Source organism: Hemiscyllium ocellatum, chromosome 7 (assembly GCF_020745735.1).
Source record: "Hemiscyllium ocellatum isolate sHemOce1 chromosome 7, sHemOce1.pat.X.cur, whole genome shotgun sequence".
Lineage (NCBI taxonomy): Eukaryota > Metazoa > Chordata > Chondrichthyes > Orectolobiformes > Hemiscylliidae > Hemiscyllium > Hemiscyllium ocellatum.
Window position 1 is genome coordinate 108,976,058 of NC_083407.1, and position 16,618 is coordinate 108,992,675.

The window sequence follows — 16,618 nt, forward strand, 5'->3', positions numbered from 1 at the left end:
TCATTGTCTGCCAGGCACTTTAGTAAAGTCTGCTTGAAAATGATGTCATGAGGTACTGTTTCAAATAACTTTCTTGCCATCAGGACATGACGTGACTGCTCTTGAGGTACAGTGTGACACTATGACTCCCTTATTAGAGAGGTCAATAACCAGGAAGCATAGTTTTAAATTAAGGTGCAAGAGATTTAATGAGAATGAGGAATTTCTGTTCACTCAGAGGGTTGTGGGCATCTTGGACTCACTGCAAGAAAGATAGGGACAGGAACCGTGAAGAACTATATAGATGAACATTTGAAATTCCAGAACATTCAAGCCTATGAGCTAAGTGCTGGAAAATAGGATTAGGATAAATGAATGTCTGATGACAGATGGGGACACAGTGGGCTGAAGGGCCTCTTTCTCAGTTGTTAAAAACTCTGACTCTAATCAAGGGAATGTGGGTGAGAAATCCAGGGTTTGCTACAGTAGAGAGTAGTTTTGCTCACCCCACTTAATACAAGTGGTATTAACATCTTTTTGAGAAAGGGCATAATAGATTTCTCTGATGGTGTGCATTTTTATCTGAGCTCATTTTTGAAAACAGTATTGTGACAAGAGAATACAAAGCAGATCCTCATTGAAGAACAGTGTGCAGCTTTAATCAGGCAGTTATTCATTCTGGCTAGTTATTGAACAGTGTCATCCAAAAATGGTGATATCAGTAGCTAAAATAGAAGGTGTCATGGAAAACAAAGAGTTGGAATATGCCCCTTGATGGTTCATAAAATTCACCAGAACATGACAGGGATAAAGTCTGCTTTTACAGCAAGTTCTAAAAGACCATTAAATTAACTACAGATTTCACAGGTTGTACATAAATCCTTTGAGTCTGAGTAACACAGAAATCTATGGCCTCATCTCTATTGCAAACATGCACCACAAACCACTAGGGACATGTCAATCATCAACATTAATAATAACATGTTGTTTGCAATCACCAGCTTTATTTCCATTTCTGGGTCATGGAAGAGTACTTAGGGAACCACTGTTTAAGAAGATAACTGCAATAGTCTTTTGCATAGTCAAAGAGTGATAAACTGGGGACATTTGAAGGAAAGTTTCTCAAAACTGAGCTGTCAAGGCAAAATTTTGAGCTGAAAAAAAGAAAAAAATGTCTCGAACAATAGGCAGAATTTCAAAAAACAATATTAAAGAGGATTTTAAATGCAGTCTAATAAATTTAAATGTACAGATGCCTTGATTTTAAAATATTTCAAAATACATATTTGTTTTTAAATTCCCGCATGGCCTCGTCATTTTCTAACTCTAAGCTGCTCCAGCCCTGCAAGCTATGAGATCTCTGCACTCTGCAAATTCTGGTCTATTGAGCATTCTAAATTTTAATTGCTCCACTATTGCCTTCAGTTTCCAAGCCCCAAAGCATTGGAATGTCTTCCTTAAATTTCCCTGCCTCTCAATATCTCTTTTTTCCTTTGCCATATTCCTTTTAAACCCATCTCTTTGATCTTGCTTTTGGTATATATACACACAATATACAAGAACATATACATGCAAGTTACAACATATAAACAGGTCAGTTGTCCCATCCAATAGATTTTAGTTTACATGAGTAGAAAATTACAATTACTTTCACTCCTCTTGTTACCATATCATTTTAATTGGCTGTTTGTCATCTACCTATTCAATACTGACAATCCTGTTAAATGCTGACAAGTCCTGCCTCAACAATCACCTTGAAGTGAGTTTCACATAATTGTCATGAGAACAAGTTTCCTTTGCTGTTTGTTGGAAATCTGTTAAACCTTGAATCAACTTGATTACTCATAATTACCCTCAACCACTGGAAACAGCCTGCTTTTATTTACCTTATCCAGCCTGTCATGGATTTGAAACAACTACACAATATACTGTTTCAATGCGAAAATAAACAATTTAAAAAGAAATTGGAAAATGGGGCTAATCAGGGTTTTTGCTAAGTTGATTATGAAGAGGTGGAAATTAAGCTTATTTTGACAAGAGAAACATATTTTGAAATACACACCTCAGAAAAAAGATGGCTATCAAATATTTGGTGCAAACCTTAAATTAGAGTTCAGGTATTTATCTTTTAATCAACATCACTAAAAATATTATTTTGTCATAATCAAATTTCTGTTTGAAGTTTGCTGTGCACTAATTGGCTGCCAATCTTTTACTCCACACCAGTGATAATGCTTCAGTAGTACTTCTAATCGGTGGAAAATGCTTATGGATGCACAGAGAAAAGAACTATATACATACAAATTAGGAACAGGTCCAGGTCATTCAGTATCTTGAACAGGCTGCACCATTCAATAATTCTGCACATGGTCAAATTGTGGCCTCAACTCCACACTCCCACCTGCTCCTAAATGCATGCAATCTTCCTTTTTTTGCTTCATGAGCACTTACCACTTTCTGCAATGCAAAGTACTTTGACTCATTCTCCTTGCCTGAACAAACTGATACAAGACTACTTCAACTCTCACATTGGTGGGGCCATTACCCCATATTTTGGGATGTACAAATGAGGACATTTGTAAAATAAAGATGTTGATCAAAATGTGTACTTTGTGCTGCTAAAGTGCTGATTCACTGTGTTGTAAATTCCAAAATTTATTTCCTTTGGCAGAAAGATGTTTTTGTTTGAGGTTTTCTATTTACTCATTATTATTATCATCATCAGAGTGAAGGTAAGATGAGGAGCAATGATTGACTCTGTTGCCCCTGAAGGGGACCTTGCATGCAATAACAAACAAAAATGCTATTTTGAATAGTTGGTGCAAATTTCGTAGTCTCTACTAGGTTTAGGAATAGAAACAGATGGGTGTGAAATTGACAATGGCCATTTTCTCAGAATAGGGATCGGGCGCAACAAGGGTACCCATGTCCAAGTGGAGGGTGGCCAAGTGAAGTAATTAAAGTAAAAACAGAAAAAGTTGGAGAAACCCAGCATGTCTGACAGCATCTGTGGATGCAGAAACAGAGTTAATGTTTTGAATTTTGCTCTTATGCAAAATATTTCTGTCTTACGGCTTCTGCTGCAGCACTCCAGAAGGCCCAATATATGCTGGAGGAACAATAGCTCACTTTCCAGAGTTCAGGACTCAAACATTTAGTTCAACAACATCAGAGCACGAATATAATCCTCCATTTTGACTACACCCTCTTTCCCCTCTCTGCAGCATCTTGTTAGCATGGCTTTGCTCTCAGCAGAGCTGACCTAATTCCTACTATTTGGATCTACTATTATCATCTGTTTTGCATCTATATCCCTCCTGTAAACCACTATTAGCATAGCACTCTCTTTGTCTTGTGATGTGAGCATTCTCGCTATCTGTTCACCTGCTTTATCCTCTCCCTTTGTCAACACATCAAAAAAAAACTATCATTTACCAGACCCCTTCAGTTCTGAGGAAGAGTGATATTGGATTTGAAGTGTTAACTGTTTCTCTCTCCAAAATACTGTCAGATCTGCTGAGCTTCTCTGGCACTTTTTGATTTCCAGCATTTGCAGTGTTTTCCTTTAATGTGAAGAAACGAAAGGACTACTGGAGCCTATTGACAGAGGCTGATTAAAATTTTCCTATCAGCATCCAGGCTTTACAAACAAAGAGGGTCAATTTAGCTGCTTGCAGGCTGGTAGGGCAACATGCCATGCAGGCTTCAAAACCCTCCCTAACTGGATGGGCTTCAGCAGCAGCCACAGGTCAGCCTGGGAAAGAGGTCCACACCTCTTGCGAACATGAACTGTTCGCAAAATCTTTCTTCACTTAAAATTTGAAAAAGTTGGAGAGACTGCTCCATTTTGTGACATCCTCGCTCTGTCATTTACACCCATGGTACAATGTTGCTGCTTTCAAGCTAAGGCTCCTATTGGCCCAACACCTTCAAGATCCTGTCTCTTGCCATTAATTGGTCAGTAAGACCTTCATCTGATCACTTGTCGAGAACTGGCAAAACTCAAAAATGATTGACTTTCTTACACAGTCAGGGGTGTTCAAACACCTGCCTGAATTGTGAACAGTATCCCAATGTTCTTCAACAAGTAGTGTCAGGACATTATCCATATAATACTGCCTTTGTTATAACATTTAAGTATTGTGATTCCTGTGGAATATCTTCTGAGAATACACTTGTTTTTTAATAAAATATTAATTATGCATATTATTGTACATACAAAATTCCCTGAGTGTACCATTCTTTAAGAAGCAAATCATCAGCTGGAGGTCAATATGAACTGTGCAAGGGAAGAACAAAATGAATGAGTTTCCAGTGAAAGTCTGTGATTAAGCAAAGTGACCAAACCTTTAAGAGCATTTATATGAAAACAACCATCTAATTTTGCATTTCATTAAAACTGGTCATGGGGGTCATGTTGCAGCTATATAGGACATTGGTAGGCAACTATTGGGATACTGCATGCAATTCTGGTCTTCCTGCTATAGGAAGGATGTTGTGAAGCCTGAAAGAGTTCAGAAAAGATTTACAAGGATGTTACCAGGGTTGGGTGGTTTAAGCTATAGGAAGAGGCTGAATAGACTTGGGCTATTTTCCCTGGCGTGTTGGACGCTGAAGAGTGACCTTACAGAGGTTTATAAAATCATGAGGGGCATGGTCAGGGTAAACAGACCTAAGAGGCAACTTTTTCATGCAGAGGGTAGTGCATATATGGAATGACCTGCCAGAGGAAATGCAGGAGGTTGATGCAATTACAACATTTAAAAGCCATGATCTGGAGGGGTTGGTGTTGATCCAGGGTGGACAAAAAGTTTAAAAATCACACCACCAGGTTATAGTCCAACAGGTTTATTTAGAAGTAAAGCATTTGGGCCAATGCTGGCAAATGGGACTACATGGATGAGTTAGATAGAAGGGTCTATTTCCGCGCTGTACATCTCCATGACTCAAACATGGTGCTTCAAAAAAAAACGGTAGCAGACTAATTTAAATACAAGGCGGCACGTAGATTGCTTCCCTTTTGTAGCTGGATCATTTGTCATCCAGTAAAAGGTAACCACTCTCCTTTACATAAGTAAATTCTGTCTAAAGAAGTACATGAAGGAGAAAGGAATATAAGGATTTGGAGATAAATGCAGGTTAATTAAAGTAGGACGAGGCTCTTGTGAAACACAAAGCTGTTATGCCGAGTAGCCTGTAAATTTTATATTTTTGAAAAAAAATCACAACTTTCAGTTTGGCAAAATAAAGCATTAACAGTGATTCATTAACGTAGGAAAATCTGATTAAAAAAAAGTTTTATTTACCGTCCTGGCGTCCCAGAGAGAAATGGTCTTGTCGGCTGCACTGGTGAGCAGCGTGTTGGAAAAGGGGAGAAACTCAACGCTATTCACAGAATCAACATGACCTCGGAGCGTCTGTCTACACCTTTTACTGTAAAAAAAAGTCATTAGAAATGCATCAGTTGTCTGCAGAACAACACAGTCATAGCACTTCCACTACTGTAAGTATCAAGTGTTGAATAGGAGATATTCAATCTTGATCTAGCCCGGCAGAAATTAAATCTAGTTTTGTGGTCACTGACTCCATCACTAAACAGCTGAGACGAATTACCAACCCTGTTTTATTTCACACTGATTCCTGAACAAGGGCTCATGGCCGAATCGTCGATTCTCCTGCTCCTTGGATGCTGCCTGACCTACTGCGCTTTTCCAGCAACACATTTACAGCGCTTATTTCACACTGACGCTGGACGTAGCAGCACTTTCTTTTATCTGGCAAATAATGTGATGATGATTCAAGGTACCATACTGTCTCATTTCAGTTTCATAGGAATAGTTCGCCTGTCTCACCAGAGGAGAATAAATGTCACTGTTTCAATTGGACTTGAACAAAGATGACTTTTGAGCAAAGAGAAGATATGATGCGTCCTCCAACAAAATGCAGTATTGAAAGTGATGACTTTCACTGTCCTGATGTGAACTGTTTCATCTAAATTTGGCTGACAAGCAAAAGGCACAAGCAGGTTGCCACAAGGCATATATTAGGTGCATGTCATCCAGTCAAACAGCTACATCAAACATCTGGAAGATTAATTAGCCATCATAATAGGTAGCCATAACCTACCACTTCAAGCAAGGTGAAGAAGTGATGGGCTCTGACAGATTCTGATGAACTAAGTGATTTGCGATTTATCATCAATATGTGACTGAGCATTATACTGTAGTACCTATGTTGTGCTTGTAACAACGTAGTTAAACTGATGGTTCTTTGAACATTTAATTTATATCTACTACACAGACTGACATTTTTATTCACCCAAATGGCTATGACAAACAAATGTGTTGTGATTTTCTTGTCAAGATGCAATTGTTATGTAGAATGCATTATTTATCTTATCAAAAAAAACTGATAGATTTTGAGTTCAAGCATCTGTACAGCACTTCAGTAATGAACAACTGCTATTCATGTACATTCTGCACAATGAAAGTGCATCGCATCATCGCAGATTTCTTTCAGGCTTGTCTTCAATTAAGAATATAATAAACAAACATATATGTATTAAAAATTAAATCTGATCCATGCATTTGCTTGTTGCAAAGAAGAATAAAGCATATTATATTAGGTCTAGCTCCTCTTCCGTGACTAAACTAAACCCAGCAATTATGTTTATTTACAATTTCAATAATTACATAAATAATTTGTCTCTTGTTCTATCTTTTCTCAAATAGTGAAGCATGTTACTATTAGTTATTGAAGGGCCCAATCTTCATGTATCATCCTTGTGTGTAAATCTCATATGATCCTCCCATGTCCCACCGATTTTGTTTTCATTTCAAAAATATATATTTATTCACAATACATGTCTTCATATATATAAATTCTCACAAAAGCAGTTTAGGTTTGCTGATCATGTAAACTATTGTTTAGATTGTTAAACTCTGAGGCATAAGATTTTGAGTTCCAGCCCAAACATTTGAACAAAGAATCCAGGCAAACACTTCAGTGCAGTACTGAAGAATAAGATGTTAAATCAGAGGGTTGTGTCTAATCTCTCAAATGGTCATAAAAGATTCTATGAAGTTGTTTTGGAGAAGTGCAGTGATATGCTACCTGGTGTCCTGGCCAACATTTATTTGTCAATCAATACATATTCTGGAAATTATCACTTTTCTGTTTTTGTGGCCTTTCTGAATGCAAATAATTGTTAAATTTCATATATGATAATAACCATTACACTTAAAGTGCTACAAAGTGCTTTGTGATATCCTGAGTTTCTTTCTAGTGAGAGCCATTTGTCAACTCTCAATAGCAGGAATCAGACAAATCTCGTACGGCTCTCCCATGTCCCAACGATTTTTTTTCATTTCAAAAATATATATTTATTCACAATACATGTCTTCATATATATAAATTCTCACAAAGGCAGTTTAGTTCTGTACAGTTGCATATCAAGTAAATAAATAAAACACTTGCATTTGGCTCTATCCAAAAAAACCAAAGACCTCTTTTACACATAGAATATTAATATTTACATATATAAAGCTACTAAGAGGGTCTGATAACTGAACAGTTCCCCATTTACCATCAGCAGTAAGACCTCAGACTGTGATCTTTCCCCACTACATCTTGGCAGTGGCTGTCCAAGTTTAAGTGTGTCCCTCAGCATGTAGGTCCTTGGAATTTGCCAGTCTTCAACACTCAGTCTGCAAGTCCAGCAGGTTTTGGCAGACTAAAGTGCATCTTTAAACGAGCTGATGGTCTTCCAAGTGAAGTCAATGTTTATCTCTGTGTGCTTCTTGAAGAACAGACTGCAGAGCACAGAGCCCTGCGTCATGAAGCTGTTCAGGACAAACCTCGATACAAACCATTACATTTTCCTCCAGACTTCCTTTGCAAAGGCACATTCCAGAAGGAGATATGTGACAGTCTTAACCAGCCACCCCTGCCTCACTCCCACCCCGCAGACACTTCGAGGGCAGTGTGTGGTGGTGCAGTCCGGCCAGGTATACACAAGGAATCTCATAAGAAGTGTCCTTCTCACCACTAGCCAAGTGGTCTTGGTGCTTTTTAGATGGTTTTGATAGAGGCATTCTGTTGAATGACTTTGACAGTTTGCTCAGGGAACCATGCGATAGGATCCAACCTCTCCTTTTCCCTCAGGGTCTGGAGAACACCGAATACTGACAACTTCCTAATGGACAGGTCTTACAGAACAATCTAACTACTTGGAACGTTCCTAGTAGCGAGGCCACTCCCATCCTTTACAACACTGGGAAAAGATAGAACATTAATATATAGCAACACTTGGTGGTTTGTGCACCAAAGATCTACACACAGCTTGACACAGCCACACACAAGGGTGGTCATCAGGATGAGTGTAATTTGGGCATGTTTTTCCCTCTGAAAATGTGTTGCTGGAAAAGCGCAGCAGGTCAGGCAACATCCAAGGAGCAGGAGAATCGATGTTTCGGGCATGAGCCCTTCTTCAGGAATCTGGGCAGAGGAGATGACCTGGGGCGTGCAGTGAGAGAGGGACTCACTGAAATCCTTGTAGAGGGAGGAAGAGAGCTTCTTCAAGGAAGGCATCCTTGTAAGAGGATTCGCAGTAGGTTAAAATCTTCTAGGAGAAAGTGAGGACTGCAGATGCTGGAGATCAGAGCTGAAAGTGTGTTGCTGGAAAAGCGCAGCAGGTCAGGCAGCATCCAAGGAGCAGGAGAATCGACGTTTCGGGCATAAGCCCTTTTTCAGGAATGGGCTCATGCCTGAAACATTGATTCTCCCGCTCTTTGAATGCTGCCTGACCTGCTGCGCTTTTCCAGCAACACATTTTCTACTCTGATCTCCAGCATCTGCAGTCCTCACTTTCGCCTAGATGTTTTTCCCTCTGCCATATCTAGAGTTTTATATATAGATTCCATGCAGACACAGTCTATCTTAGGCTTCCAGATGAAATGGAAGATGGCTTGGGTGCTTGAAACAGCACACTTCTGGAGGATGCACTATGTACAACAACAGAGAGAGTGCTTCACACCTGATGACCACATTTTTACCTGCAATGGAGAGGGAGCTCCATTTTGGGAGTGCTCCCCAAAAGACCAGTTTCTGATCACTTTTGAGATGCGTTTCTCCCAAAATTTTGTGCACGTCCCAGCCCCTCCGAAATACATTCCCAGCACCTTCAGTTGTCTGTCCTGACTGTGAAAGGAATGAAGGATTGCCGGCCCAGTTCCCAAAAAACATGGCCTTGCTCTTGCCTTGATTTACCTTGCCTCCTGAGGCCAATTCAAACTAGTCGCACGTGCTTATGAGTCTGCTCACTGACAGCGGGTTTGAGCAGAAAGTGGTGAAGTCACCCTTTTAAGGGGAGCTTTGACCGGTTGGCCTCTGCTGCTTGGAATAGTCATTCTTCTCAGGTTCTTATTCTTCCTGATGGACTCAGCAAAGGGCTCCGTACAACATCCAGACAAAGCAGGAGAGAGTGGGTAGCCCTGTCTGACTCCGTATCTGATCCAGATGATTTCTGATTGTTGCTGTATAGCAGTCAGATCCATTTGCAGATTCGCTCCCCAAAGCCCATTTTGGAGAGCATGTCTCATAGGTACATCTGTAATATCCTGTTAATGACCTTCTCCTTGTCCAGACTGATGAGGCAGGTATCCAACTCCTGTCATGCATGTAGACGATTGTATCCGTGAGGAACAGAGGCTGTTAGAGATCATCTTGTCCATTCCTGCACAGGTTTGGTCAGGGTGAATCACCCATTCCAGAGCAGACCTGACTCGGTTGGCAATGACCAGAGATAGGATTTTGCAGTCTGCATTCAGCAATGATATTGGTTGCCAATTTCTAATTTCCTCCTTCTACGCCTTCCTCTTGTAGATGAGGATGATGCTACTTTTCCTCATGGATTCGCTTTTGGTACCTGTCATACTGTCATACACCTCCAGCGGTCCTGGCCAATCCAGTTCCACAGAGCCAACTGCATCATGGCCCGTAACCCATTGCTTCCAGTCTTATTCTTTCCTATGGACTAGAGTGCCTTGGTCAGCTCTTCCAAAGATAACGACTGGACCAGCCTCTTGTGGATGCTGTCGTCTAAGACCTCCATGATAGATCTACAGGAACGACTAGGAGGACGCTCTTTCGGTGGGCTCCAAGTCATAAATCCTGACATAAAAGGATTTGCTGATCCTTGGGATGCTGGACTGAGATGATATTACTGCGCCATATTTTTCCTTTAGGCTGCTGAGCCCAGAGATCTCCATGTGGAAGAGGGGACACAAGTACATCTTATCTTACTTGGCAGAACCCAGACCAGAAGATTATCTTGGAGGTTTCTGAGGCAAAGAGCAAAGCTTGCTGGCTCTTCACCTCCTGGAGATCCTCTGCGTAATTGATCCCCATCATCTGCAACAGGAGTTGGTTCTGCATGCTTTTCTGGAGTTTAGACAGTTTTGCCACCTCTTTCTCACCTTCTGAACACTTTTGAGAGTGAATAACCTCTTGATATTCCTTTGACTGTTTCCCGCCAGTCCATTGGAGACTCAAAGAGGGGTTTCATTGTTGTCCAACCTGTATAATCCCCTTTGAGCTCCTCAATGTTTTCTGGGGTCAAAAAATAATCTTCAGTTTCCATGTTTCCTTGCCAGCCCGCTGGTCATTCTATATGTGACAATCAGCCAGGACGAGGCAGTAGTCAGAGAAGAACACCAGTTTGACATTCATGGATCAGATTGAGAATGTGTGGGATGCAAACAGGAAATCTATCCTTGAGCAGGTAGTCCCATTTGGCTGCGACCAAATGTATCTACGCTGTGCCCCGTCTGCAGGGAAGCTGAAAATGTCATGCAGCTTGGCAACTTTAATCAATTCCATCAGGAATCTGGACATGGAGTGCAGTTTGCTGTGAGCCCCTTTGGATCGTCCATCTGCATCAATGATGCAATTGAAATCTCCTGCCAGAATGATAGTCTGGATGTCGTCATCAGCAGTGGGAGCTGCTGCAGCACAGTCAGTCACTCATTGTTTACCACTGGGATGTACACTATAATTAGTCTCAGGGGAGCATTTCTGTATTTAACATCTGCTATGAGGAGGTGACTGCAGCCATAAGACCATAAGATCATAAGACATACGAGTGGAAGTAAGGCCATTCGGCCCATCGAGTCCACTCCGCCATTCAATCATGGCTGATGGGCATTTCAACTCCACTTACCCGCATTCTCCCTGTAGCCCTTAATTCCTCGTGACATCAAGAATCTATCAACCTCTGCCTTGAAGACATTTAGCGTCCTGGCCTCCATTGCATTCTGCGGCAATGATTATCACAGGTGCACCACTCTCTGGCTGAAGAAATGTCTCTGCATTTCTGTTCTGAATTGACCCCCTCTAATTTTAAGGTTGTGTCCACAGGTCCTAGTCTCCTCGCCTAACGGAAAAAATTTCCTAGCATCCACCCTTTCCAAGCCCCACCTCTTTAACTTCGGAGATGGGGAGGTTGCCTCCTTGCAGCAAATACCCAGGCTGGAGGAATGGTTATTGTTCCACCTGACCAAATCAAAGGCCCATAGGTCCATAACCGTGACCATCTCCAAGAGCTGCTGAGGTATGTTATCCTACACTCCTGCAGAACAGGAGCTCTGCTTAGATAGTGGCCAGATAAGCCAATGTGGAAACACATTGTGTAATAGATTTAATACTATGCATGTTAATACTGGCAATTTTAACATCCATTTTAATTATTTATAGAATTAGGCAATGTCCATTCACCTGTGCTCTTATCACTGGGAGACTCCTTGCATCCCTGTGGAGTGGATGAATTGCTGGACATTCTCTGCTGGACAATTGCCTGCTCCGGTGATGTTAGGCTGAGAATGAAGTCAGCGGGATCCATGTCTGAGTTTGACTGAGGGACTGTCAGAGTATCACTGCTCCCAGTTGGCTGGAGCTATGGTATGCTGATACCTCTTTGATCCTGACCACTGGAGGCTGGGCCTCATCAGGGCCCTCGGGAAGTCTGGTATTTCAGGATTGTGGGGTACTCCTCTCCTTCTCCCCTTTCTCCTTTTTTTGTTGATGGCCATCCCTCTGCACATCTTCATTGTCAGAGGAGTTGCTGGTGCAGCCGTTATCCAGCTGTTTCTGTCCATTTTGCTGTGGGGCTTATTGGGCCTGATGTGTTTTTCTTTCCTGGTTGCTTCTCACTGGTATTCACTGCTTGCCTCCTTTGTTTTCTCCACCTCCATTGACTCTGTCTCTTCAGGTAGAGGTTGGGTTGGTTGTTGTGCCTCTGCACTGGCTACCTTTCCCTCCTCACCATCCTATCCTTCCTTCTGGATGCCCCTCATTACAGTTTTTTCTATTGGTAGGTGGCGCCTTGTTAATCTTTGGAGGTCCACAGCTCACGTTGCCACTTCTGACCATCAGAGCTTATGTGGTGCTCCCCTGACCTGGCAGGCCTTATACAGATGACTTGCTTCCACACATTGGTTGCAGCTCTTGGACAACTTGCAGTCCTTAGTCAGGTGGCCCTCCTGCTTGCACTTCCTGCAGAGTGTTACTATGAGCTGCCCTCCTGCAGGTTCGGTACACCCGAGGCTGCCCTGTGTACAGTCAAGTAGACTCGGCTCCCTTCGATTGCAAAGCTGGAGGGTGGGTGAAGGATGTTCCCACTGGCTTCAAGACTTTGACCTGCTGCTTGCTGGTCCAGATTCCAAAGGGGTCCAGTACATCGGTATTGAGTCCTTCAAACTGCATGTACCTTCCCAGGAAGATCAGGACATCTGCTGCCAGGAGATGGGGCATTTTGAATACTTGCATTGTTTATTGAAGCACTGTATAGAAGTGCAGGGAAGTTTTGATGGCGTGTGTACAACTTTAGTTAGACCACAGGTAGAGTACGGCATTCATTATATGTTGCTTCATTATAGGAAGGATGTGATTGCATGAGGGAGGGTGCAGGAGAGATTCACCAAGATGTTACCTGAGCTGGAGTGATTCAGCTATGAATGGAAATTTAGATAGGCTGAGACTGTTTCCTTTAGAACAGAGGCTGAGAGGGGAATCTGTTTGGGCGTACAAGGTTCTGTGGGACGTAGATAGGGTAGATATGAAGAATTTTTCTCTCTTAGTGTAAGGAACAATAGTTGAGTGTGTAGGTTTAAAGTAAGGGGCAGGAGGTTTGGAGGGGTTTAAGGACAAATTGATTCATCCACAGTATGGTGGTTATCTTGAACCTATTGCCTGAAAGGGGAGTAGAGGTAGGAAACTTTTTTCCAATTTATTCACTGTTGGGATGTGGGCATCACTAGCTAGGCCAGAATTTATTCCTCATCCCTTGTTGCCCTGGAGAAGGTGGTGGTAAGTTGCCTTCTTGACCACTGCAGTCCTGGTGCTATAGGTAGGCCCACAATTCCATGAGGAATGGAATTTCAGGATTTTGACCCAGGAAGAGTGAATGAACAGTGATAGTGAGGATAGTCTGGATAGTGACAAGTCAGGATATTGAGCAGTTTGGAGGGGAAATTTTGATGGTGCTCTTATGTGTCTACTGCCCGAGTTCCAGAGTCATACAGCATAGAAACAGATCCTTTGGTCCAATCAGTCCATGCTGACCATAATCCCAAACTAAACCAGTCCCACCTGCTTGCGTCTGGACTATATTCCTCTCAACATTTATTATTTATGTACTTATCTAAATGGCATTTAAATGTTGGAACTGTACCCATACGCACCACTTCCTCCAAAGGTTCATTCCACACATGAACCACTCTCTATGTAAAAAACAACTCTTGTGTCTTTTTTAAATCTTTCTCCTCTCACCTTAAAAATGTACCCCCCCCCCCAGTCTTGAAATCTCCCACCCTAGGGAAAAGGCACTGCCATTCATATTATCTATATCCCTCATGATTTTATAAACTTCCAAAAGGTCACCCCTCAACCAACTCCACTGCAGTGACAGAAGTCCTAGCCTATCCAGTCTCTCCTTAAGAACGTACATAAAAGCATAAGAACTAGGAGCAGAAGGCTGTCTGGTCCTTTGAGCCTGCTCTGCCATTAATAAGATCATGGCTTTTTGTGGACTCAGATTCACTTACCTGCGCTCTCACCATATTCCTTAATTCCTTTATTGTTCAAAGAAAATCTATCTTAGCTCTCAAAATGTCTACTGAAGCAGCATCAACCACTTCACTGGGCAAGGAATTCCTCAGATTTACAACCCTCTGGGTGAAGAAGTTCCTTCTCAATTCAGTCCTAAATCTGCTCCCTCTAATGTTGAGGCTATGCCCTCTTGTCCTAGTTTCACTCACCAGTGGAAACATCCCCTTTACTTCCATCTTATTTATTCCCTTCATAAGTTTACATATTTCTATAAGATTCTCCCTCATTCTTCTGAATTCCAATGAACATAATCCTAGTCTACTCAGTCTCTCCTCATAAGGTAACTTCGTCAACTCTGGAATCAACCTTCTGTGTCCCCTCCAGTGCCAGTATATCCTTTCTCAAGTAAGTAGCTAAAACTAGGTAGCACAATGGTTAGCACTGCTGCCTCACAGCACCAGGAACCCAGGTTCGATTCCAACCTCAGGAGACTGTCTGTATGGAGTTTGCACATTCTCCCTGTGTCTATGTAGGTGTGCTCCAGTTTCCTCCCACGATCCAAAGATGTGCAGGTCAGGTGAATTGACCATGCTGAATTGCCCAAAGTGTTGGGTGCATTAGTCAGAGGGAAATAGGTCTGGATAGGTTACTCTTCGGAGGGCCAGCGTGGACTTGTTGGGCTGAAGGGCCTGTTTCTACACTGTAGGAAACCTACTCTTAAAAAACTGCACCCAGTACTCCAGGTATGGCCCCACCTGCACCATATACAATTGCAACATAACCTCCCTGCTTTTAAACTCAAGCCCTTGAGCAATGAAGGACACAGTTTCTTTTGCCTTCCTAATTACCTGTAGTATCTGCAGACCAACTTTCTGTGATTTATGCACAAGGACTCCCAGGCCCCACTGCATAGTAGCATACTGCAACTTTTTATCATTCAAGTAATAATCCTTTTTTCTGTTACTTCGACCAACGTGAATTACTTCACATTTATTAACATTGTATTCCATCTGCCAGACCTTTGCCCACTCACTTAAACCATCTATGTTCCTCTGCAAAGTTTCACAGTCCTCTGCACACTTTGCTCTGCCACTCATCATGGTGTCATCTGCAAACTTTGACACACTACACGTTGTCCCCAACTCCAAATCATCTATATAAATTCTGCATAATTGTAGTCCCAACACTGATCCCTGAAGCCCACAACTAGCCATTGATTGCCAGCCAGAATAGCACTCATTTATCTCCACTCTTTACTTCCTGTTCGTCAACCTATCCTCTATCCATGCCAATATTTTACCCATAACATCATGCATCTTTATCTTATGCAGCAGTCTCTTATGCGGCACTTGTTGATGGCTTTTTGGAAATCTAGGTACACCACATCCACTGGGTTGCCGTTGTCCACCTTGCTTGTAATGTCTTTATAGAATTCCAAAAAGTTTGTTAAGCATGACTTGCCCTTCATGAACCCATGCTATGTCTGCCCAACGAGACAATTTTTATGGATGACTTGCTATTTCTTCCTTTATAATAGACTCATGCATCATCCCCACTACAGAGGTTAAGCTATTCAGTCTATAATTCCCCATCTTTTGTCTACTTCCCTTTTTAAACAGTGGTGTCATATTTGCTGTTTTCCAATCTGCTGGAATTGCCCCAGATTCCAGCGAATTTTGGAAAAATTACCACTAGTGCACTTGCTATTTCTCCCACCATCGCTTTTAGTACCCTGGGATGCATTCAATCAGGGCCAGGAGACTTCCTATCCTAAGCTCCATTAGATTGCCCAACACTACCTCTTCTGTAACAATGATTGTTTCTAGGTCCTCACCTACCTTTGTCTCTTTGTCAATAACTGACAATGTTATTAGTATCCTCCACTGTGAAGACCTCTACAAAATACCTGTTTAATGCCTTGGCCATTTCATCATATCCAATAATTAAATGTACTTAAAACTCAAACCCTCCACCAACATCTTGTATATCCTCAATATAATGTCCAAACTCCTGCACTAAAAGATGTGAGCAATTAATGCAAATGTGCTGAAAGCCTTTTTAACCACCCTATCTATATGTGATGCAAACTTCAAAGAATTACATACCTGAACCCTTTGGTCTCTCTGTCCTATAACAGTCCTACTTTTAATTATAAGTCTTACCGTTGTTTGTTTGACCAAAATATCTTGCATTTATCCAAATTAAACTTCACCTGCCACTCTTCAACCCAAAGACCAAATTAATCAAGGTCTCTTTGTAATCATTGATGACCTTCTTCACTGCCCACTATACCACCAAACTTACTCACTAAGCCTTTTATATTCTCATCTAAATAATTTATATAAATGATAAACAAAAGTGGACCCAGGACCTAGAATGCCTTTCTAGATAGAAGTGGTTGTGGGTCTGGAAGATGCTGTCTAACAATGTTTGGTGAATTTCTGCAGTGCTTCTTGTAGACAGCGCACACCTTGCTACTCCACTGTTGCTACTAAGTATTGGTAGTGGAGGAAGTGGATGCTTGTGTATGTGGTGC

At 41.7% G+C, this 16,618-nt stretch overlaps 1 protein-coding gene across 1 annotated transcript in view; it reads right to left on the minus strand.

The window, feature by feature from the left end:
- The window catches only part of LOC132817667 (sperm-associated antigen 16 protein), a 1,000,178-nt gene that overhangs the window by 305,969 nt on the left and 677,591 nt on the right, over window positions 1-16,618 (minus strand). Inside the window, exon 13 of the mRNA XM_060828166.1 lies at window positions 5,286-5,412. Coding sequence (XP_060684149.1) covers window positions 5,286-5,412 — 127 coding nt within the window. The remainder of the gene's footprint in view (window positions 1-5,285; window positions 5,413-16,618) is intronic.